This window comes from Phaenicophaeus curvirostris, chromosome 7 (assembly GCF_032191515.1).
Source record: "Phaenicophaeus curvirostris isolate KB17595 chromosome 7, BPBGC_Pcur_1.0, whole genome shotgun sequence".
Classification (NCBI taxonomy): domain Eukaryota; kingdom Metazoa; phylum Chordata; class Aves; order Cuculiformes; family Cuculidae; genus Phaenicophaeus; species Phaenicophaeus curvirostris.
The window spans coordinates 26,447,992-26,472,503 of NC_091398.1; the positions used below are offsets into that span (position 1 = coordinate 26,447,992).

At 42.4% G+C, this 24,512-nt stretch overlaps 2 protein-coding genes across 3 annotated transcripts in view; both read right to left on the reverse strand.

Annotated features, from left to right (window-relative positions):
• Positions 1–651: 651 nt before the first annotated feature.
• The window catches only part of RPL37A (ribosomal protein L37a), a 239,101-nt gene continuing 215,240 nt past the window's right edge, over positions 652–24,512 (reverse strand). Inside the window, exons 1-4 of one of the 2 annotated variants that reach the window (XM_069861387.1) lie at positions 4,327–4,405; positions 3,333–3,461; positions 2,036–2,118; positions 652–811 (exon numbers count right to left, since the gene is read on the reverse strand). In XM_069861387.1, coding sequence (XP_069717488.1) covers positions 748–811; positions 2,036–2,118; positions 3,333–3,461; positions 4,327–4,329 — 279 coding nt within the window. In that variant the 5' untranslated portion in view covers positions 4,330–4,405 and the 3' untranslated portion in view covers positions 652–747. Of the gene's footprint in view, positions 812–2,035; positions 2,119–3,332; positions 3,462–4,326; positions 4,406–24,512 lie in introns of those variants that run through there. The other variant, XM_069861389.1, reaches the window with a different exon arrangement.
• Positions 9,585–24,512, reverse strand: part of SMARCAL1 (SNF2 related chromatin remodeling annealing helicase 1) — a 36,695-nt gene continuing 21,767 nt past the window's right edge. Inside the window, exons 9-16 of the mRNA XM_069861374.1 lie at positions 23,316–23,456; positions 17,031–17,249; positions 16,122–16,192; positions 13,815–13,917; positions 12,519–12,701; positions 11,925–12,025; positions 10,279–10,375; positions 9,585–9,859 (exon numbers count right to left, since the gene is read on the reverse strand). Coding sequence (XP_069717475.1) covers positions 9,653–9,859; positions 10,279–10,375; positions 11,925–12,025; positions 12,519–12,701; positions 13,815–13,917; positions 16,122–16,192; positions 17,031–17,249; positions 23,316–23,456 — 1,122 coding nt within the window. The 3' untranslated portion in view covers positions 9,585–9,652. The remainder of the gene's footprint in view (positions 9,860–10,278; positions 10,376–11,924; positions 12,026–12,518; positions 12,702–13,814; positions 13,918–16,121; positions 16,193–17,030; positions 17,250–23,315; positions 23,457–24,512) is intronic.

The window sequence follows — 24,512 nt, forward strand, 5'->3', positions numbered from 1 at the left end:
CAAGACTGAATGTCCCAGGAGTTGGTTCAACATGAAAATTTATTGTAGGGAACTTGAACATACAGACATGGGAGCCTGCAATCAGACCTGGGAAGACCAAGCCACAGCGTTCAGGTGGACTAACCTCGAGACCTTCGCACAAGAGAACACACTACAGGTGGCAGTAAGCAATAACCTGTAGCTGGCACTGGAAAATGAGCAGCACCAGCCAGTAACAAAGGATGATAGCTACTCTTTTGCCACTCCCATCTCTGCCCCCAAGCCAGCCACAATGCTTTTTTCCCCTCCCCATCGTGCAGCACCCACCCTACTCCCCGGAGTTTTCCTCCAGAGCAAATAGGAAGAGGCAGAGTCACACTTTCCATGTTCTCTCCTCTTCCCTTACATCTCTCTGTTCCTCCACTCACGGAGCTCCGCAACATTACTCAAGGCACAGACATGAAGGCCATCTCAAGATGTGCCAGGCTTCTTAAAGCTACTTAAGCTGTCCTCAGACAGCAACAAAATAAGCAATTAACTGGGAAGGAAAACTGGTTTTTAATGGCTTCACCAGTAACAAGAGGCACTCCACTACTGGATAGGACCACCAGTGTCTTCATAGGTATAAATACAATACAGCAAGACAGGACATTTGCAGAAAGACAATCATGATTCCACGCCATTATCTCCTTTTTATTGTTAAAAGGACAGATCCTGACAGTGGACAAAAAAAAAAAATTGTTTCACAAGGAGAACAAGATGTAGCTTCTACTGGTCCTTCAATTCCTTCAGTCTTCTTATTGCAGATTTGACTGTCACTGCAGAGGTGGTACTGGAAGAAGAAACAGAGTCATCTGCACATGGCCAAAGAAGAACTACCCACACCAATGTTATGTTTTGGAGAAAGCACTAATAATTTCAAATAGGTAGCACCTGACTGAATTGTCAATAGGGGGCTGATGCCTTGACAGCACAGCTAATTTTTACGACAACAAAATGTAGGCCTTTCCTACAAAAGCACATGGAACATCACAAGCTACATCTCAAATTATCCAGTCATGCACCAAGAACATGCACAAGCGCATGGGCTGATTCCTAGTGACCGGAATGCAGTGGACAACAGTGTCTTCTACCAGAACTGGGGAGAGTGGGGTGGGGAAGGAGAGTGAAAAAAGGGAGTACAGACGGGCACCATCACAATAAGGAATAGAAAATTCAATGCTTCTAAAATGAAAACAAAACGTGGAAATACTTTTCCTTGGAGTAAATCTGATTTTGCCTACTGTACTGTTTCTGAAATGAAAAGGCTGCTTAGGCTTTGAAAAAAAGATGTAGGAGTTCCCCCACACAGTTAAGATTTTTATACAGTCAAAAGAGTCCAGGAAGGAAAAATAATCCATGGGTCAGAGGCACAATTTATTAGAAGCTGGGTTTTTTTTCAGGATAGATCAGAGGGACAACTGTCAGGTGTCATCCATGCAGTTGATTCCACCCTGCCATGGTGGAGATGAACCAGCTATCACCTCTGCTCCTTTCCTTCCAACATCATCAAAAAACCAGCCCAAGCATAATAACTCATATGAGCAAATACTGTCGTTTACATCTCCAGTAAGAAATGCTGCTACAACCAAGGCAGAAACTACTTAGATAAAAATATTTGGTTTAACATTTGCAAGTGTTTCAATTCCTTTATTTGAATTTTGTGAAAAGATGCAGAGCTTGCATTTTTAAGAATAAAACAAGTTTGATAAAACTCAGAGAGCCAAATAAATTCTGGAGGGACCACCAAACCCAGAGGCAATAATACAATGGATAATATGAAACATTCTCAGAATCTCCACAAAAAATAGGGGAAAGAACAGCAATCAAATCCAATCTGATCCATTCCAATCAAATTCTAACCATGCAGGCACCCCCCAACCCCTCATCACTAACTTGAGACAGATTACTTATGATTAGTAGATTAAAATAGTAAAAAAAAATGTAATGTAAAAAGCTGCATTACACCTTAGCTATGTGAGAATAAATGCTTATAGGAGCTACTTTGTTTCCTTACTTGTAAGTCCAGGCACCACCAGCAACTGTCTTCATGCAGGATCCACAATGCCAGATACCTACAGCCTTCCTCTTCATCTTGGTCTGTAACAAAACAGAGTGAAAAAAAAATAAGAGTTAAAAAAATGCACTCTCCATCAGCTGAAAAAACCAAGAGAACTTGCGATATCATCCAAAAAACAAATTCCAGGTGACAACATCTGCATCACGCTACAGCATTACCTATAAGCCTAACTAGGGCAGGTAAGGATTAAGGAATGTTTTTATTCAGATGCATCACAACAGGGAAAGTCCTTCTGAAACACTTTTTCACTCGGATACAAAATAAAAGCGAGTCATTTCCAAGTGCCTCATCAAAAATCCAGCTTTTTGAAGGAGAAAAGTAATAAGGAGCTATGCTGGTTGTAACTGACATTCTCACCTGATTTGATAACCAATGTAATATTGCCATTACTAGTGCTCCCTGGCCAGGTCCCTTTTGAACAGCAGGTGAAAAGTGAGTGGAGGATACTGAACTCCTTTCACCCAGGCAAGTCTCCAGCACCCTGCAATGATGACAATGGGTTTGCCTAGTCCTACCTAAGACTTACGGAACTCTGCAACTGGGGTTATCAACATTCTCACTTCACATGAAAAAGACACTAAATATTAAAAAAAACCCCACGATATATGAAAATATTTTTATATTTCCAGCCACTTAAAGATACCTACTTTATAGATACCAATAAAAATTATCAGGGCAAAGCACCAGCTGATGACCCTCACAAACTGTCAACATGGCACATAGGAGAGAATATTGATGAGAAGGTAAGACTATTTTTACTCAGTAATTCTTCCTCATCCAGAGTTATAGAGCACACAAATATAAGTAAGCAACTGCAACCAAAAATTGTAAGAGTGAAAGGCAATCTCTGTTCCTCCACCAGGTACACTGTAAAGAAAAAACAAAGCCCTAGTAGCACCTTGATTATCAGGATAACAAGCATGTTGGTTTGATTCTGTCAGGTCTTTTTATTACATACCAAAAGCGTAAGGAATGCACCCTTTCTCATTATGTAGTATAATGAAATACAATTTATGTTTGTGTTCATTTCCTACCACTAAACATGCAAGTAAAATGCCTACAAACTCTTATTTTATAAATGATTTTGACAGTAGCCTAAAGCTCACAATAAAAAAAATTAATGTCTGAAAATTAGTCAAGTTCTCTTTAGTAGGAAAATCACCCAAGCATAAAACTGCATTTCTAGCACCAACAGTAACTTTTAAAGACTGCTTTAGGAAAGGAGCTCTCTCACCTTGCCACAGAAGGAGCAGGTGTATTTGGCGTGTTGGCTAATTTCAATCTTCTTCACCATTTTCCTAAGGGATGCACCATAACGGGTACCATATTTACCCACAATTCCAACCTTCTTGGTGCGCTTCGCCTGTTGGGAGGCAAACCAGAATAAGCTTGAACTTCCCAGAGACAGCCACCCCCTCTCTTGACACGACAAGCAAGCGCTCACAAGCAGCGCTGCGGCAGAACAACTTCTCTCCCCGACGCTCTGCACCGAGGGGCTCAGGCTGCCGCAGCCCGAGAGCCAAGCACCGCACGGGCGCCTCCTTCCCCTGGCCAAGCCGCCTCCAGGCACCCCGGGCCCGGCCTCTTCGGACTTGCGGCCACACAAGCAGCAGTTCCTATTGCAAACAGCGCAGTATTTTGATTTAAGTTAAAGTAGGATTAAGTTTGTTCAAGTAACCGTATTTTTGAAAGCGAGACAGAAGGTCCCATAGATCGCATAGAGTATTTTTTTAACAAGCAGTTCTCCCAGGCGCTGCTCGCTCTGGGGCCGAGAACGCCCGGTGTTCGGCGCGGTCTGTGCCTCCTGTCCCCCCCGCCGTCTGCAGCCTCCCCTGCCTCAAACGCAGGGTCAGGCAGAGCTGGAGCCGGCTCCACATAAGCAGAGGTTTGACTGTTGTGAAGTTCATAATAACGTTAAAATTAGAGCTTGGGTTGATGGAGATCGCTCCCTCGCGTTGCCCAGGCCGGATAAGGGCCGCTCGCCTTCCAAAACTCCAAAACGACTCTTAGAGAGTTTTATTTGCCGGCATCCGCGGTGCCGCCAGCGCCTCTCGCCTCGCCGCGGCCTGCCCTCTCCTCCCCGGGCCTTCCCCTCCCGCAGCCGCGGGGCCAGAGCCCGCTCGGGGCATTGACCCCCCTCTCCTCGTGCCCCGCAGCCCCCCCAGCGGCCGCCCCGGGGCGGATGGGGGCGGATGGCGGACAGGCCGCGCCGCCCCGGCCTCACTCACCATCTTCCTGCGCGGCGCCGGTGCCGAGAAAGAACGCTAAGAGGCGTCGCTACCGGAAGTGACGAGCGAGCGACGGAGCGCGGGAGGCACGGAACCCGGAGCGGGCCTGTCTGCACCGTGGCGGTGCGTACTCTATGGTGCATCCCGTCCATTCCCCACCCCCCAGCAGGGTTACCGAGAGCCTGAAGCACACAGGAACCGGAATGCGGTTGCAAGCTCGTGTTGCGGGATGCAGTGCTGAGAAAGCACCGTGTATCGGTGCTAAAGCCGGGCCCAGACGGGGAATACAGCAGGAGAGCTCAAGAGTCCTGGATTTAGAATCATAGAGTGGTTTGGGTTGGAAGGGATCTTAAAGATCATGTAATTCCAACCCCCTGCCATGCGCAGGGCCACCATCCACTGAGTCAGGTTGATTAAAGCCTCATCCAGCCTAGCCTCGAACGCTTCTGGGGAGGGGGCATCCACAACTTCCCTGGGCTGGTGTCTCACCGCCCTCATCGTGAAGAATTTCTTCCCTAACATCTAATTTAAGTCTGCCCCCCCTCCAATTTAAAGCCATTTCCACACAAGCAGGTCACACCAGGGAAGCAGATGGAGCAGTTGCATTCACTCACCTCATTTTTTAAGAAAATAAGTACTAAGTAGATGTCAGAGTTTTAAAAGGAATGGCAAACCAGACTGGAGCTGCAGAAGGAGTAAAAGAGAAAGAGAGAGAAAAAAAAGAGAAGATATGTATGTATATGTAAATCAATGCAGATTAATTCTAATCTTAAAACACACCAGCCCTGAACCCAGATGTGTCAGGATAACCCACTTGGGCGCAACCACAGCATCTACCTGATTTTCTTGGGGTCGTCCGGCATTGATACAACCAAACCCACAAGCCTCAGTCCGCCACTGCGGAGGCAAACAACCAGTGCCCAGTTGGTGCCCCTGGACACCCTTGAGCTGCCGCTGCCACCGGCTCCACAGGGCAGGCCCAGGGTCTGGCAGGGCTTCTGCACTACTTGGCCCAGCAAAGGCACGGGCAGTGAATCACGTACCAACGCTGCCGAGCTGCCATGCTCGTAACGGGATTAACAATGCATTAACCTCCATTAAGAAATGTAATCTAGTTAGCCTGAGAGCTTTTTGGTGCACAGAGCCAGCTGCAGCTCATACTCTCCCATCAGGAGGGTGCCAGGGCTACCCAGCCCACCCGGAGAAACCTTCCCCAGGTACTGTTTGCAGGAGGTTTTCCTCCCATGACAGCCCCATACCTACCCTTGGCTGCCTCAACCCACAACGCTCTCCTCTCCATTTGCAGCCTATTTAATTAGTAAGGAATTAATGACTAGAGCATAACCTACCGCTACATTAGATTTTCCCTGGCTGGAATTTGTATTTTTGGATGTGCTCATGCATAAACACTACAACTCCTCTTGGCTTTTGCTTTGAGGGTTTGAACACTCACATTTTTAATTCCCTCTGTCATGCCAGGCTCCCTGTTCCCTGGCCATCCCTGCAAGCTCTCCTTCTGTCCGAGTGAGCCCTCCCAGGAGATGGTGGGCCAGAGCCCTGTTCCAGGCTGAATATTAGGGAAAATTTCTTCACCAAAGGGTTGTCAAGCACTGGAAGGGGCTGCCCAGGGAAGTGGTTGAGTCACCACCCTTGGAGGTGTTTAAAAGATGTGTAGGTGCGGTGCTTAGGGACATGGTTTAGTGGTGGACTTGGTGATCTTAAAGGTTGTTTCCAAATTAAACAATTCTATGATCTTGTTCTATGATTTATATCTCCCTCTGTTGAGTCAAAAATCTCATTCAAGACATCCTAGGAATATATTTGCCCTTTTCAGATCCTCATCATAATGATGACTCACAGGATACATCTTCAATACCAACATATTAAAACAACAACAAAAAAAAAGAAAATAAACAGTTCCTTTAGCTGATTTATGAGTATTTGGTTAAAAAAAAACAAAACACCAAAAAAACTGTCAGCAATCACACCCAGGACAGGGGATCTACTGCTGTTCTCCAGTCTCTATCTACAGTTGAAGTCCACTGTGACAGTGCAGCACATGGTCATATCCTGCATCCACCAGTATCAGAGATAGCTCTGCCAACAATCAGAGCCAGCCCCCTCAGCCGACAGCCACTCCCAGCACTGCTAAAATAAACATGTATTTCCAAGTGACTGAGAAGTGACTGGATACAGCCAGGCCAGCACAGCTCCGAAAGCCTTGCCTCAGCAGACAGAAAGAGACACTTTGAACTCTTCAGCGTGCCCTAGGCCGGCCAGCTTTGTGTGCTGTAGTTCAAACTGCTGTTGTATAGTCCAGGTATTCTTATCCATTGTTCCTGGTCTGCACCCTTCTTGAAAACATGCCTTTCACAAACGTGGCCAAAAGCACGGACACAAGTGTACAAGCAGCCATCCAGTCACAGTAAGAAGCTCTAAGATCCAATAAGAAGGGTCCTTTTCCTTTACACTACTAGGCTTTAGATAATGCCAAGAAGTTAGTTAGACCATCTTCGCTGGGCAGGTGTAAGAGTTCCCAAGACCACTGCACACTCCTGAGCCCTCCTGTGGGTCTCACTGGCAACCTCCACACTACCTTGCACAAATTCCCATCAGCAAGCCTTGGAGATCCTGTCTGAGCTTGCTGACAGCTTCCAAACCACCTCACCATGTTAATGACACACTAATGGTGTAATAGGGCTAAGGCCTGCATGATTGTTCCAATCCCTTGATGCGATGACTGAAAGCACTTTCCTGCAAGGTTCTTCTCCACTTTTTTCATCTAGTAAGGATGAAGTGAATCTCAAGTGTACTTGAAGAGCCTTTTTAAGTCTGCAGCAAACCAGATAGGATTTTACAGGCCGTAACAAAGAAAGAGTACACCTTAGCATCACTCTAACTGAGCTGGGCTTTATCAATATATGGGTAACATAAATAGAGTTTGTGAGAAACTGAATTGTCCAAGGGTACTTTCAGCAGATTTCAGAAAAATACTGTTTTGAAGTAGTTGTAGCTTTACAAGGAGGAAGAGAATTACTCCTGCAGGAAATTACAAGGCAGGTACACAAATGTCTTCCTTATTTTTTTCAACAGGCAGACAGCAATATTTCTTGCCCCTTACTCAGAAAAACCCTCTCCACTAATAGAAAGATCACGTATCCTAGACACAGATTAAATATTCTGCATTAAAGAAGAAAGACATTTAAATATGTTGAAAAACATGTATTTACCTCCTGGCTGGCAGAGAAAGAGAAACGGTGTTTAGCTTTCAAACACAGACATAAAGCATTTTCTCCAGTGGCCAGTTACACAGTTCTCAGTCCTACTCTTTTTCACTTGCATGCACCCCAAAGCACCTTCTGCAGTCATGAATGAAAAGCTAGTCTCTACCCAGCACAATTGCATATACAGCCTGTAGGGCATTTCCATGACTACACTTGCTGAAAATGGGATAATCAAACCTTTGGACACAGGAAAAAATATCCCAGTTATTATCAGGTTGATCTTGTCGCACAAACTATTTTCTCTGTGACCATGGAAGAGAGGGCTTTTTGTCAGTGTCTGCTATCTGCACACACGTTAGCTTCTGACCTCCAGAAGCCATCAGTTTGCTTTCCCTCCACACTTCTCTACAGATTATGGCTGTAAAACGTAACTAACTGGTACCTCTGTGAAATTACATCTTCTCCTCTACTCCCTGGTCACATTCACTTAACACTAGCCCATTTCTTCCATTATTTCTCCCCTATCTTCCAGTGCCAAGACCAGAAGCATGAAAGACCTCAGTCTGGGATCACACTACACCACACTGGCAATGATACACAAATTAACAACAGCCACGCAGAAATGCCTGAAAAGACCAGTTGTGATTAACAGACACATCTGCCTTTTCATCAAGCTCACATCAAAAGTAGGCTCTAGATTTTTTGTAGAGGCATCATCACAGTGAAGTGGAATCAGACCATGCCCAAGGGACAGTGACCAAAAGGAACCAAAAAAGCAGGTTTGATGGGGTGGCACTGAGGCTGGGAGTTAAGGTCTCCCACTTCACAGGGCTGAGAGGATGACAGAGGCTATTGCAAATAAAAACCAGGCATTTTAATCACTGTATCAAGCAACAGCACTGCTTTTAGCGTTATCAGTGTAACCTGCACAGTGCTGTTGTAATGGGAGCAAATAACAGGTCTCCTAGGGTACCAGCCTAAATGTCTTACACAAGCAGTTGATTCATCTACAAGCAAAATACCATGGGAGTTTCCCTTCTGAAAGTTGATGCATTTCTGAACACAAAAGGGGGATCCCCAAAAAAGATCTATCTTTCTGCCACTGTAAATATTTTAAAACACACTAATATTTCCACTGCATCATGTATTTCTCAAGCTTAAGGTCCAAACAGGAGATGAAACTGTAAACCAGAGAAAGTACCAAAAGCTTAGGACCAAACTCAAAACAACTTTTTATTTAAACAACTCAGCCCATAATCAGTTTCTTACAAAAAGAGGACAAAAGTTACGCATGTCCCCGTCTCCTCACTCACCTGTGGAAATCAATCTCAAGTTTTTAAGAAAACACCCACCCACAGCGTTCCTGAGCAGCCAGGCTTAATCCCTGGTGGTCAGCACAAGCTTCACCCTCCACTGGGATAAGAAACACATGTCATGGAGCAGGTCCTAAGATTTAGCAGATGAGGCCAGAGTGTGCTCAGCCAGACACCTGACGAACAGGCAACACACACCTCCTGGCAGACAATTACACTGCCTAGTTTCAAGATACTGACTGTTCTGCACAGACAAAAATCTAGGGCTCTCCCTCCGCTCCTCCACCTCCAATACACACTGAGATCTGTTTGGATCTTTTCTCCTCACTGCCAAATCAAAGACCAGTTTGTGAGTGACCCAAGTAAGGATCACTTTTTGCCATAATTTTGCCAGTGACCTGACTCCAATAAATAGAGTAAAATTCTCAGAAATGGAAGACTTGTTAAAAACACTCTGCAGCTGCTGAGAAGCTAGTTTTCACAACAGTTCTGTCTTGTGGACAACCGTTACCTTTTTTTAAACAAAATAACTGTGGAAGCTGATATGCTGCTTGCCCATGGCCACTCAGCCATCAACAAAACCAGAACTGCAAAACCTGCAGTCTGCCAGATGTTTGGCTGTTCAGCTGAGATGTTCACCTCATCCTTTAAGATTAAATGTACTACAGATACAGAAAACTTGAAGTCTTTTGTTTTTGAAAACTCAAGAAATAATACTTAATTACTTTTGTGTTAGCTTTTTAATAAAAAAAACCCCTCTTTTAGCCACCTTCTCTTTTGCTGTCACCATTACACTTTAAAAAACTCTTCAACACGCCGCTTTTTGGGGGGACTTGCTGAACATTTCTCTCCTTCTGTATCTTGCAAGGCACTGCCAGAGTCAAGCTCACAGCAAGCATCAGCTGCCTCCAAAAGTAAAACTTCATCAATGTCATCTCTGGTCTCAGAGAAGGTCCTCTGGAAAAGGTCGTAGATTGTCTTCTGCTTTGGATCTGTCTGAGAAATTAGAACAGAGAGCATCTGTATACACATTGACATATGAAAATGGAGTGAGTAGCAATCAGAAGTCACTCCCACTGAGACAGTGCCCATGCGTGTATACTTATCACATGATATGTGTGTGCGTGTGTGTATATATATATACACACATATATATGTATAATATATGTGCCTCAGATATATATATATATGCTATGGAGGCTTTCATGTCTCCTTGCACGCAGCAGGTTTGGGAATTCTCTGTGAGGAATTCAAGTCAAGGCATGGATCCTGGGAAGACTTGGAGAACCTGAACTGTGGCATTAAAGGCAGAAGAAACATTCAGGTCAGCCTGCCAATCACCTGCCAATGCAGATGTACACAAGCCAGAACCCATTTAGCCTCTCCTAGGGACTATCAATATTTGAGTCAATTACCTTGGGACAATAATTAGTGGATTCAGCTGTTTCTGAGAAATTGCTTTCTGAAAGACCAGCTTCCCCCAGCACTTTGATTTTCTCTTTAATCATTGGCCTAGGAGAGATAAACAGATATTACTGAAAGGAAGAAAATACCATGCAAGGACACTGTGTCATTTACTATCTATAGATGAAAAAAAGATATAACAGGATATCAAGATGGCTTTTCTACCAAAGTTTATTACTTTCTTAGCCAGTCTTGCTTTTGTTTATGGTGACTATATGCTGTCTTGGGGCTATCAATCAATCCCACTTAAATATCAATTCCATTTAATAAGTATCAACCCAATTTAAATAAGTAACAAGAAGAGGATTTCAGGCTATGAATATCTGGAGAACACACATATCCAATAGAGACACTAGTTAACTGAGGAAACATGAATGGTACACAGTCAGAATAAGAAGATGCAGCTGAAGGGAGTCCCAATAGCCTGTGTGATCAGTTTTCAAGGCAAGCAACACTAATCTATGCCAAGAAACACATTAGCATTTCTAGGGTACCTCCCAATGTACTCCAAGAGGAAGAATTCATCACTGGCCCTAGAGACCAAGAGGTCCCAACCGCACCCGCAGACTGGGCACTTTGAAAGAAGAAAAGGTCACAGCACAATTAATGCATTTACCAAATAGCCTTGTCATCTTGTTCCTTTTCTCGCCTTTTAAAAGGATGCCACTGTCCTTTTTTTTTTGAAAAGCCATATTTCCTTCCCATTAAGCATTAATGACTGCATGGACAGCATTTCACAAATAAAGTCAGAATTACTGTCATTAACTGTCCATGAAACGTGGGCGATGCATCAGTTTCTAGATCCCTGCATTGTAGGGTTATAATTATTTGCCATCATGATATTCTGGGAACAGCACAAGCTCACTTAGTTCATTTATTCCTTTAAACAAGGTAACAAAGATGTAATTTTGGACTTTAAATGAACCAGCTGGTGGATAATTTCTTTTCCTCATTTGCAGGTCAGTTCCCTTGCAGTACTAAGGATTCCTCAGATCATTTCCAGGACGTTAGATTCCCCACACCTAAGGATCAGCATCCACTGATAGCTCTTCACTGCAGCCAAGAAGGCTCAAGACCACAGCTCTCCAGAGGTGAATCTTTAGCACTTCTGAAGAGCTCATTGAAGAGCAAGAGAAAAGCAACACTGCAGTCCTCCTCTGTACTTCCCTGTCCAAGCACTCAGCAGTCAGACTGCTCCTCAGACCAAATCCACAATGCAACAAACCATCTCCAATGTCTGTTGATTTTGCTTGAAATACAGTACCCCAGCACACAAATGCTCTGGGCTGTATCCAAGACAATTCCTTCTCCTTATACAGAGGCTGTGAAGGTTTTAAATGCATTGAGTCTCCCAGAATTTCTCTCAGCAGCCCTTTTCTTTGTCAGAAAACTACTCTTATTCCTCCTGCTTGTCATCCACTTGCTTACATGCACTGTGGCCAGGCCACGTCTCCAAGTCACAGCAGCTCTGACTGGCACTTTCTATTCCTCCACTCACAGACTGGAAATCAGCACTAACATCAGGCACCTTGCATTGCATGTGACAAACAGTAAAAATATGTAGCAGGAGAACTAGAGCGTCTTTCTCACTTCCTACCATAAGTAGTCATCTGCTGTGCCTTTAGCCACCAGGTAGTGAACGTTAACGGAGCTGGTCTGTCCAATTCGATGTGCCCGGTCTTCTGCTTGGATCAAAACCTTTATGTAAAAACACGACAAAGAAAACATCTAAGAAATAACGTAAGCACCAGAGAACAGGAAGATCTCATTTCTTGTGCTAAGTAACTATTTTTCATTCAGATCCTGTTAACATCTGTATACTCAAACCAAGCTAAGCCAAGAAGTAACCTGGTGCACTGGGTTCACAGAAGCCAGTGAGCATTTTTCAGAATTAGAGGGTCAGCATTGATGATGGATCCTTTCAAGCCTTGGCTGGGTGAGCTGTTGAGAGCTCTGTCAAGTTAAGAAACCAAGAGCGTGTTTCCCTTTAATGCCATCTTCTCCAGCAATTAAGCTCTGTAACCAGTCTTACTGGTTCAAGCCCAGACACCTGGGGGTGCACAGACAAGTTGCCATCAGAGAAAGAGAAAAACCCTAGAGAAAGTCCACTGCCCATTATCCCTCCCTCCCAAGCACTGAAGTTTCTGCTCCCTAGGGAGCACCTGGCCCCTTTCCCCTCCAGCACGCATACCCCTGGATTCCAGAAGAGCTCTGCGAACACCACCAGGTCCGCAGCAGACAACGTCAGGCCCATGTTTGCAGCAGTGAGGGACAAGATGGCCACAACCTTCTTCTCTGAGAACTGGAACTTCTGGCACAGAGACTGACGGTCGGCTGAAGGCGTGGAGCCATCAATGCGAATGTATTCAACATCCTATGAAAAGACAGAAGATAATTTTTAGAGGCCTTGTGTCCTCTTTCCCATATTCTCCTCCTTCCACATTTTAGTGGATTCCACTTCCCTTCTCCATGGCAGGAACAGGAAAGTAAAAAGGCAACAGTTGGATTTTTAAGATTTCTCCTCATCTTTAAGGCAGAGGTACTATAGCTCAGCATATAATGTGCCTTCCCTCTGTCCACAATGCATAACTTGCTCCTATGACCATTTCTGTCCCATCAGTCCTGAGCAACAGGAAGAAGAGCAACCAACTGGCAACTTGGGTACAGTGGAAAGGTAACTGGCTTAATACGAAGTTGAACACTGTCAGTATGCTGGTGTTACAGCTGCTACAGCCTCTATAAGTTTTCCCCTGTTTGTGATGGGAAGAGACGGGATCTTACAGACCTCCGCTGCTCTGCAGCAGGCTCGGGAAAGGCATGATAAACTTGAGTGACACAGGGCCATAACTCTTCAGTATCCAACCTCCTTGCTCTTCTGGAGGATGCTGCCACAAAGGCAAAGCCACCACTGCCAATGCAGCTTATAGTTTGAACATTAATGCAAACCATCCTTCACACTGCCCCAGAATGACACAGAACTCTTGAGGGGTATTCATGGAAGTTGCACATGAATAATTAGCCAAACAATTTTGAAGTCAGAGGTATGATTGGCAGCTCTATCAGGTCTCCCTACAGTACCTCAGTTCAAAAATGTAAGAGGACCACAGAGATAAAGGCAGGCAGCCATAGCTGGACTTGGGTTGTTACATTCTCCCTCTCTGAAGAAAGCCTGAAGGACAGAACAGAGATGGTCACAGAGGGTAACACTCCTCCAAGAATTCACAAGCTCCAGGGCGGATCAGATGGAGTTTAAAGAACATTAAATGCAACAAAAGCCGTTCAGCTAATACAAAGTGCATCCTGTGTGGCATTCACCCTGATGGCTCAGCTCCCTCCGTGAAGGGCACATTCAGAAGCACAGCAAGTAGAAATTATATCTGCCACTAACTTTCATAAACTATCTGATTGGCCATAACTCTGGGGAGCTCTTAAACAGCTTTGAAGCTGCAATAGTGATAAAGTTAAGATGACTCAGTCAATTACTTACTTTCTTCTCCAACTCGGCAACTATTGCATCCAGCATTATCTTGTGATGAGCAAACACCAGGAATTTACTGTTCCCACTTTCCAGTAACTCCAAGATGTATTCTCTACATGAAAGAGGAAAAAACCCAAAACTCTATGAATTATGTGCTGAGAGAATATAGGCTTTGCTCACAAGAAATTGTAAAGATACTGCTCATCTATACACAGAAACTAGGAAACAGGCTAGCATAAAAAACTTCCAGTAAAATGCAAGTAGCAAGTCAAGCTTCCTACACATTAAAGACATTGCAGGAAAATCCACTCATTTTTTTTCATCACAGTGGACAGCTGCCTACATTTACAATTGCGTAGCAGTCAATTTATTACATCCTACTTGAAACATGACATCCCAGACCAATCAACTGGGGGCCACCTACACTTATTTGATAATTTCATTCCCCTTTCTGCATTTGTAACTTATCCACATTCATAACAGTCTAAGCCAGTCTGTATACAATTATCCTCTCTAAGTATCCTTAGGATTGTTTTTATTTTAGAAGAAAAGGTCTCTAAAAACATGCATCAGAGTATCCTAAAAGTGGCTTTTCTTATAAGGGTTCACACTGACAATTTACTACAGCTTAGCAATCTAAATATCTCAGCTATTTCTAGTCATTATTCATATGCACACAGGCTAATGACCTATGAAAGGTAACAACACTTCTTTTAAATGCAGTTAAACAAGGTGAACAAAATTAAAACATCTGGCTTTTGCCATGGACTAATAGTGGAGCTACAGAACCCATTTTTAGGTAGTAACTTGTGATACAAGCAGGTCAATTGGAGCCTGAAAAATACCCCAAAGCCTAAAATTTGTAATTAAGTATAGCAACAGCTATCAGAAGGAACAACACAAATGTCGTATTTTCTTTGGAGTAACGAAGTTGTTGCAAAGATCAGGAATACCAAGTTCCTTGCTAAATACAACACAGCCTAGGTCAGCAGTACCTGTCAGAAAATATCAAGTGGGATTTCCAGCACTATATTAAGATGCATTAATGCTTTGAGAGTTCTGTAATGTTCAGATCCCAGTTACGTGACAACATCCTTTATCAAAGAAGTCTGAGAGATAAGTGGAATCGCTGGATTTTAGAGCAAAAACAAATATCAAAGTGAACATTCAGGGTAGCAAGCTGATGCCAACACATAACAATGATTTTATATCTCATTCCCATATTACATTTAACAAATGCCTATGGAAGCAATGGAAAACACCGTCATCAAGGATAAGACACAGGAAGTACTGATAATCACAGACGCCATCATTACCTAGATGGTACTGTACCTTAGCAGCTTATAATACGTGATATTTTAAATGCTGCTAAACATCAGGAAAAAAATGGACTAGTTCCTGTCAGGGAGTCAAGTAAATAGCACTTCATGGTTTTATATTCAGTTCACATTTGCAACTGAATATCAAAGGAAGAAAGCCTTCTAACTGTTCACTAACATAAAAGGAAGAAAGTCCTCTACAGAAACGAGTGCTGGGACTCTAAAATGCAGTTCTGTGCCAAACAGGAATATTCTGCAGCAAGGTCTGGGACTATGAAATCACACAGCACACATCAGCTGGTCCTTACTTTCAGAGGGCTGTGGAAAAGTAAACTGTTTTCCTGTTATTAGCACACTACTTTTTAATAAGCTATGCTATATGACCTAAAGCAATTCCTTTGCAGTCCCACCAAAAGGCTCAGGATGAAAAGATACAGAAAGTCACCGAAGGAAATTACTCTTAGGGAAGATAGAGTTAAAAGCACACCTATGATAGAAAACTTTTGCTGCTGAGGTCCCATGTGAGCTCTGTGGAAAAGCCAAGAACTTCAGTAGGGGCTGTGACACCCGTAGACCATGCTACAACAAAAGCTCAGTCCACCTCAAACTTTTTGGCTCAAGGTTCCTGCTGCAGCAATACTGCAGAATTTGGTTTCTGAATTCTGTTGATATCTTTTAGTTTCATTACTCTCCACCCCTTAAATTGAAACAGGGCTCAGACCAGGGAACTTGATGCAAGTCCCAAACACCAAATAATTTTAGATGGTTCAAATGACAGTTTAGATCTGTATCTGGAATGAAATTAGAAGACTCATTCAGCCTAGGAACTCTGAGAGAAGAAAATGTTTAGTGCATTGTAATTAAAACCAATTTTTTCTAAGCTGGCTCGAGGCTATGCTTCATGTCCCTGCACTGTTATCTCTAAAGCACTGTTTTCCTGTTCTCAGCGGAAAAACACATTTTACAGGCAAGAATGAAGCAATGACACACAGCTTACACGACTGAACGGATTTTAGCTTCTGCCGTTCTGTTGTAGAAGAGGAGAAGAGCTTCCTTCTCCTGTTGTTTCTGCAGAGAGAAAGATAAACGTGAGTCTCAGAAATGCCTTTTCTCCTTCTTGCTTACAGATCCAGGATGTTTGCTACTGCCAATAAACACTTCGCTAGGAAAAAAATCAGCCTAAAAATGCACAACAAAACAGGGCTGGAGGGGGAAGTCTCCTACTTGCCACAGGGTATGTGGCAGATACTCACACACTCCAATTTCTGACACCTCCTTTCCTACCTCCTACTCAACTCCTACAAGTTAGATGACAAGCGTATCATAAATGTTATTTTAGTTGAGAAAGCATTTACCAACTAAAATGACAGGAAAACACTCCTAAGTTCTTACTGTATTAGCAATCTAGGAGCCTAGAACTTGCATTCAGCATCCATTTAAGAAACACAAACAAAGAAGTCAAAATATACTTTTCACATTTTCGGCTACTGCTGTGTTCACAACACAGCTTCAACAAGGCAGTGTTTGGAGGATGAATGCCAAAAGCAGGACACAAGGCAAGACAAAAGAGTAAGGACAGAGGCAGGATGTACAAAAGACAATTAAAAAGGCCTAACAAGAAAGGAAAAAAAGAGAGAGGAAATGGTATTTCACACAAAGGGACAAAGAATCAAATTTATCTTAATCAAAAGGGATTTAAGCGACTTAAATCAAAAAGAAAAAAAGCTGAGTTGTTTTGATTGTGTTGAACATTCATTTAAAACTGTGCCTTCAACAGCCTTCCACTGCACCTTCACATGAGGTGTGGCTCTGATCTGTGGAACTGTGGAACTCAGCAAACTGGTCTTCCATTTATGTTTTTAAATAAAGGTACCTGAAACACCAATGAAAATAATGTGTGACTTACATTTGTATATCCTTTGGCCATCTTCTTTGCTTCAGCTGCTAACGCAGCTTTGGTCTTTGCACCAATGCCTTCAGGAGCCACCACAACCATTTTGCGTTGCTTTGCTGGAAGCTGGGAAAGCACATCTGATTTCAGACGTCGGATCATGATGGACTCTTCCAGCAAAATTTTCAGTTCAGTTAAGTTGGATGATCCAGAGTAGTCCCAACCCCACGGCATCTAGGAAAGAGAAAAGCAGTTATCAGTGTCAAACTTATGAGACAGACTCTTCTGTTCCGCAGGTGATCCAAGAGCAGAATAAACTTCCAGAGAAACTGGACAAGGTAAGAATTTAATGTTCAGTAGGAAGAGAGATTTGACAAAAATGGCAGTAAGATATAAGTGCACAAAATAATCCACTCAACATGAGAAGGTTACTCATAAACTTCCCTTTTTCCTATTTACAAGTGCTCAGGGAGGTGCACGGAAGTGGGCCACGCAGAAAGAGAGGGATCCCTACCACAGCATTGTGCCCTGTTATTCATCCCAACAAACGAAGGTGTTTCTAAATCCCCACTTGCAGCTTTGGGCAGGCCAAGAGAACTCACTGCAGTTCTGTGTACACATATTTATTCAGGTTTAAGCAGAGAGAGACAGAATAATCTTCTCTAACAGCATGAGGACAAACATTCTTAACCCAAATGCCTTTGCAGAGATATTACATTTGTCTGACATACCTAGTAAATGCTAGGTCAAAATTGCCTGCTTTCCACTGTAACCTGTCTCTTGATTCACTTCCTGACATACTCTATTTCTGCCATTACCACTATTGGCTCAGACTCAAGCAATCCATAAACAAACTGTGGCCCCAAATACATCCCTCCAAGCATTGTCTCTTCAAAGCACCATCACGTCAAAGCTCCTCTGAACATATCCTTTGTTTACTCATCCTTGAAGTACGTGCCCCTTAACCTGCCCTATCCTGTGTACAGACAATATGTATTTGTTCAGTTAATCTCTGCTCATCACTTCTTCTACTAGTAAATCTATAGTAACTCTTATCACTTGTTCTCCAGGAAAGAACAACTAAGCTGACAGTGGCATCAAAATTGGTACATTCCCCTAAAGAAACACCTTTAAACAACTTTCTCTGGGAGAGGAGACTGGTAAGGTTTTTATTCTGAAGTAAAGGATAAAGAGCTACCTTTCTGCTCAAGTTTCACAAATAAGTATATGAAATACATCTACAGTAATAGTGAAAAACAAGGCAGAGGGAGGAGAAATCTTCCTTACAGCTCTAATTCCAAGTGTTACCAGCAGCATCACCAAAAAAAAGCCAAAAATACAATCTCTGGTCTTGGAACAACGACCCAAAGTAAGCCCCTACATATGTATACCTACAATGTCCAACACAAAGAACCCTGAGACTAATCCGATAGCTTGGGAAGCAAGAGTGGGAGGGGAGACACAAAGAGATGGCTATAGAACACGTTCTAATCTGTCACAGTGAAACAAGGCTCAACTCAATTGCTTCACTCAGTATGAGTGGACGTATGTTCAAATACAGACATTTTCTTACCCTCAGTTGGAAAACTTTGGTGTGCAAGAGTGAACAGCGAATTAGCATCAAGACAACACAACATCCCACAACACTTTGTCTGTGAAGCAGTTTTTAGCTAGTGTCAACATCACTGTGCCTCAGCACGGGTGCTCAAAGGAACTAATTTTTTTTGGTAGAAGATGTGAAAACAAAAATGACGGAGATCTGCAGAATTGCTTTGAATGTTGGCAGCATCATACGCAGCCATGTGTCAACTCAGAAAGGAACTATTTTGAAGGTGATCATAGCTCATTTTCTTAATTTGTTAAATAAAAGGAGTTACAGGCATGGTCTCATTTTTTTGTGTGTTGGATCTCATACTACTCCTGAAATGCATATAACAGAGATGTAAGGAGCCTCAGCACCAACCCCTTTGATCTGCTGCATCACATTAATTGCTAAAACAGATTTAACCTTAAAAAAAAATTTATATATCTTTATTTGCCTTCCCCAAGAGAAGACTGCTATAACACAGAAATGGAAGTAAAATAGGGAAAAGCTTTAAAGTATTCACTGCACTCTTCATCCTCCTGTAGAATGCATGAGACAAGAAAAATAAATCATACCAGCCATGAGGTTAGTCACATTACTGACTGTATTAAGGGATGGTGCTTTGATGGAATAGAGATGAGAACATGCTATAAGACAGAAAGAGGAGGAGGCAAACAGCTTATAGGCACTTAAAACCTCTCTGATACCTGAACATTCCAATTTCAGGCTTAGACTTAACAGGACAATGTTATGTCTAATATGTCTAAGAATCTGTGATTCTATTGCCATGTTGAACCATTATCTGACTTCAGATTCTGGCACTTACGGCCACCAGTAAAACTCATTTGATTTAATCTATTCCTCCATAATCCTGGTACTATCTGATTATCTATAGTTGGTTCCTCAAAGCAGGTAACAATCCAAATCCTAGGTACATAGAATCATAGTACAAAGCCAGTTTGGATCCTGTAGAGCTGAATCTTTGGCTCTCACAACAACACAACACAACACAACACAGTAGTAGTAAAAGGTAGATAACAGAGACAGTAAGCCCACCTGGATCTAAGCCAAGCCCTCAAGAAGCCAGCATGGGTATTACTGCTCTTCTTCCCTGAAACCAGGAGCACAAGGAGTGCAGGTCCGTGAAAAGCTGGCTCAAGTTTATTAGCTCCAGGCAAGCTGCATGAAAGCTGACAGTGCTAAACCACAGTTTTTGTGCCCCCTTTCTGCATGTCTTCAGGGCCTGTGGACCCAGCAGAGTAAATGTACAGAATCAAGAAGGACCCATGTGGTGCTGCACCTAGTCCCATAGCACTCTGTCCACGCTGCTTGGTGAGCTGGTAGGTAAGCAGCAGGGATCAACACTCACTAGGCTGCTGAGCAAGACCTGCTATGGGGCCTGGATGCTCTCCTCAGGCTATCTCGCATTCTGTTCGTGTAGCCTGTGTTTTCCCACTTTCCACTCCCCTAACAAGCGAGTGACGAATATGTTTTGTGTCCCTGTAGCACATTTTGTTTCAGAGGACTAACATCATCATAACTGAAAGAACAAAGCATAGAGCCAGTACACAATCTACATACAGGCAGAGTTCCTACAGTATGCTTACATTACTATATTTCTTTTATGTTGACTGTTGGAAACTGCTGGTTCTGTGCTGCACCTAGATAGTGATAAAAAAAGATTATTTTTCCCGGAATCATTAAAATATAGCACAGTATATCCTATCGTGGAAAAGCAGAGAAAACCAAGGGACAGTTATTTTGCCAAAATACACATCTAGGTTTGATTTATAACATTCCAAATGCATCTGACTGTGATTTTCTCACCAAAGTGTAACAGCATCTTACATGAGTCAGTAAACTTATTACAGTGTTAGCAGAAGCTGCCAAACTTACAAATTCAGAGCATGTGCTCAGACAGAAATTATTTAATAATTGCCAACATCATCCAGTTTGAAAAATTAATTCACAACATACATTTTGGGAAATGCACTTGAGATACTTTGTAAATAAGCAGGTGACATTCCACTTGCTGCATTTTTAAGAGTACAGATGCTGGGAGGTTTAATTAAAAAATTATAAATTTTATTTTATATCTTTTCTAATCACATCTGCCAGATATTTGCAATTTTATGTCATAAATTCTAGTACCTTCAAATAGAAAGTTGTCTGGTTTTAAATGGAATGGTTTTAAATGGAATGTTTAAAATTGAATTAAATTGAATTTTCTAGTTTTAAATTGAATGGTTCAGGTTTATCAGTTTTTCTTTAATCTAATAATGCAATCAGATTTATTGCTAATACCAAAATACTTTTGCATAGCACCTTTCGTATCACCTGACAGATCTCCAAAAGCCTTGCAAAATCTCTCTGGTTCTGTGCAATTCCATCTCCACCGATAACGATGCCACTTTCAGGACAGAAAGAAGAACCTATTTAAGTAATGACAGCAAAAATACCACAATTCTTCAGAGAGGATGTAACTCTTAACACAATCTCAGGCTAGGGCTGCAAAAAGGAACATGAGGGACGTACTACAGTCACAAGGGAATAACTACAATCATCAAATTACCTTTTAATTTACTCATAGCTGTGAGTGGATCTATGGCGACCCAATATTCAGCAGTCTCATTTTTTTTCTTCTGATACTATCCACATCTTTTAATTTTCAGCAGCTCTACTTCTCTAAATAACCAAATTCTTCCTACATTCACTCAGTTCAACTGAGTGATGTAATGTTCAACTGTCTAGCAGAGGTGTGTCAAACAGAGAAACAAATTTGTACTACAAAACCTGCAGAGGTTTTGAAGCTGATACAGTCTCTGACCTCCACACCGAGTTTCATTGTTGGCTGAAAACTCATTTACACAGAATGCAGTGTTACAACAAGGATCATCCAGAACAATTTTATTTCTTTTATCCAATTTAACATCTTACCTGAGGTCCACATGCCTAGCAATTGAAGCAACAGCTAGTCATGCAGAATTAAACCCTCAAACAGTTTTATAAAACTCCAAGCCTATTTAGACTTACACATTGCAATTTAACTTTCCTTTTTACTGCAGAAAACCAACAAGATTAAACTGTATCTCTTCATTTCCCTCAAGGAAGTGTTCTGGACACTGTTCAGACAGGAATCTTTCAACAAAGATAATGAAGCTCAGCAGAAGCTTCCTACTATGGATGGAGAAACAGTAAGTTCATCCTCTGCCAGGAAAGCAGTGCCTTATGTTGTCACCTTCCAGAACTCAGGCACTGTATCTGTGATTCTACATGCCAAATTGCCTTACTTTAATCGACGGCATCAGCATATGAGTACCAAAGTCACTGAATTGCTCATCTATCTTACACATTTGGACATACATTGAACAGCATTACATCAGCTACAAAAGTAAAAGTGTGCATTCAGATGTAGGAAAAAGGGGACCCAAGAACTTTATATGACACTGCAATATGAACCCTCCTGATGGCAATGTTAGCTAGTCCAAAAAGAGAAAAGAAAACAAATGGAAAAGCCCTACAAATAGCTATAATTTTATGGCACATGCTGATGATGTTCAGTATTTTTGAGCACTGAAATGGTAATTTGGTGTTTCCAACCACTCTGCTGAAAGTTATTGCTCAGTCTTAAGAGAAAATGAAGCTCAAGAAATGAAACTGATTTCTCAAGAACAAAGAAGACAAAGCAAGTTCACGTACTACAGGTCCATGGTCATACTGCCAAGCCATTTTGTGGATGTGCTAACTGCTACACGCTTGTCCTAGAGGAACTGGAGGGTAGACCAGATTAGAAGGCTCTTGTTCCAAACACAACTCAGAAACTTTGGTTCCCCATTTTTGTGTCCATGCAATCAACACAGAAGATCCTAGAGCCTCCTTGTACAACAGACAGCAGCAAGAGCTCTTTTCTCAGCAGCGTGTGTTCCAATAAACACAGCAGCCCTGGAGACGGCAAAGCCAAGCACCTTTGAGTTGCCCACACATTGAGAGCAAGGCAGACACCTGCCATCATGGCTGCAAATGCTGGCTTCCTGAAAAGCCAAGATCTTGCACTGGTTGGACTCAGTGATTCTGCTGAAACTACTGCTGAGCAGCTGGCAAAGTTAAGAGAAGTTAATTTACTTTCAAGATAGGCTGAGAAGCACATCCATTTTCGGAATTAGAAGAGGGTAGAATTAAAGATGGATTATAAGTCTTCATTTTTTACTTAACTGGAGGTGTAAAATCCAAAATCCAAAGCAACAGATGCCTTACATTGTTACATAGTCAGTAAAGCAGACTGGAAACTGGGGCTTTGTGGTTGTTTGGGGTTTTTTTTATCAATTAGCCCAAACCTGCAGCTCTTTATAGACTCCATAGTTACTTTGCCCATTGAAAACACTCTGCAGGCAAGTTCTTATTAGAATATGTTCCATTCCCCAGCTAAGAATATTTTATTTATTAACTTATTACTTCTGTGGCTTTCAGGGCAGATTTTGACAAAAACCATTACTGCCTCCATGACTCAGGCCCACCACTGCAGCAAGTTGAGCGTTTTCAAATTGTTACTGTGGAGTGAGACTTTCTCCAAATAGAAGATGCAACATCAGAAAAAAGAAAGGAAAGATAAAGCCTCCATATTTTGAAGAGAAAAGAGGAAAATAACATATAGCATAAGACATAACATAACATGCTGTTTGCTGAGTCCCAGTCTGCCACTTTCCCCACTGAACTACCTTCTTGGCATCACAGTAGCGTAGTCCAAAGGAGTGGAACTGTGGGAAGAAGGCTGGCTGGACAGCCGCGATCTGTGTGTAGAGCTCTGCGGGGCGTGACATGGCAGGGGTTCCCGAAAGCAAGATCACTCTCCTGGCAGCCTGAGAAAGCAAAATGGAGCACTGCTATCATACACTTACAATATATGCAGAACCTGCTATGAATTCATCCCCAGCCCTGCCCCAAAAAAACCCAGAACCACTGTCCAAGCACCCTAAATGGAAGACTACTTAACCTTCCACAGACATTTTCGGCCTTCACTGCCTGGAGACACTCAAGAACAGTGCTTAAAACTTCGAGGAAGCTGGACAAACCATACTGTTTCTTATTCATCATCCGCATGCCGTAAGGGAAAGCAACATTAAGTTTCTTTCTGAATTGGCATTTATCTGCTGGGCATGTTAATATCTTTGCCTGGCTCAACATTTCATTTGGCATCAGATGCCACAGGAGCAACAGACCCTTTCAGGTACATCCTCACCTCCAGAATAAATTTCAATAAACATGCCACAGCAAGCCATAAATAGTGTCTTCCTCACAAAGGCAGAAGAGACTCAGAGAAGCAGGACTTTTGGCTTACTTCTTGTTCACTTTTTTCTTTTTAAATCCTACTAGCAAGAAGAGAAAGGTGAAGCTGCCTGAAGCAGGACTAGACCATGTCCATCTGAAAGCCACAGATGTGTCTAGACACAGCTAGTTGGATGCTAGAAACTGAGTTAATAATATGAATCATGTAAGAAGTTCGTAAAGTGTGTTGTAGGGGGGACAGGAAGGGAGGTGGGAAACCTGTATCTAATACAGGTGCTCCCAAAAAGTGGGGAAAAAAATTACACTACAAACATAAAAGCCTTCAAGATGCATTTCTACCCTCATACCTGCATTATTATCTAATTCTATTATTAGATGAGAGCTATGAATTTCTACTGCTGTAAATTCACATACAGTAGTTAAATTACAAACGCCTTGTAATTTCCTGCATGGTTTAATGCAAGTTCATTAAAATAACAAAGAGGTTCTTGAGTGACATCTGTACCAACAGCTCATTCACATTTAAATGAAAAAGAAAATTAAATTCTTTTATCATTTCAGTGAGATCTACCAGTCACCCAAATCTATTCAGTTGATTCACCCACTTGCCAGCCAAATCTGGTGGAAAA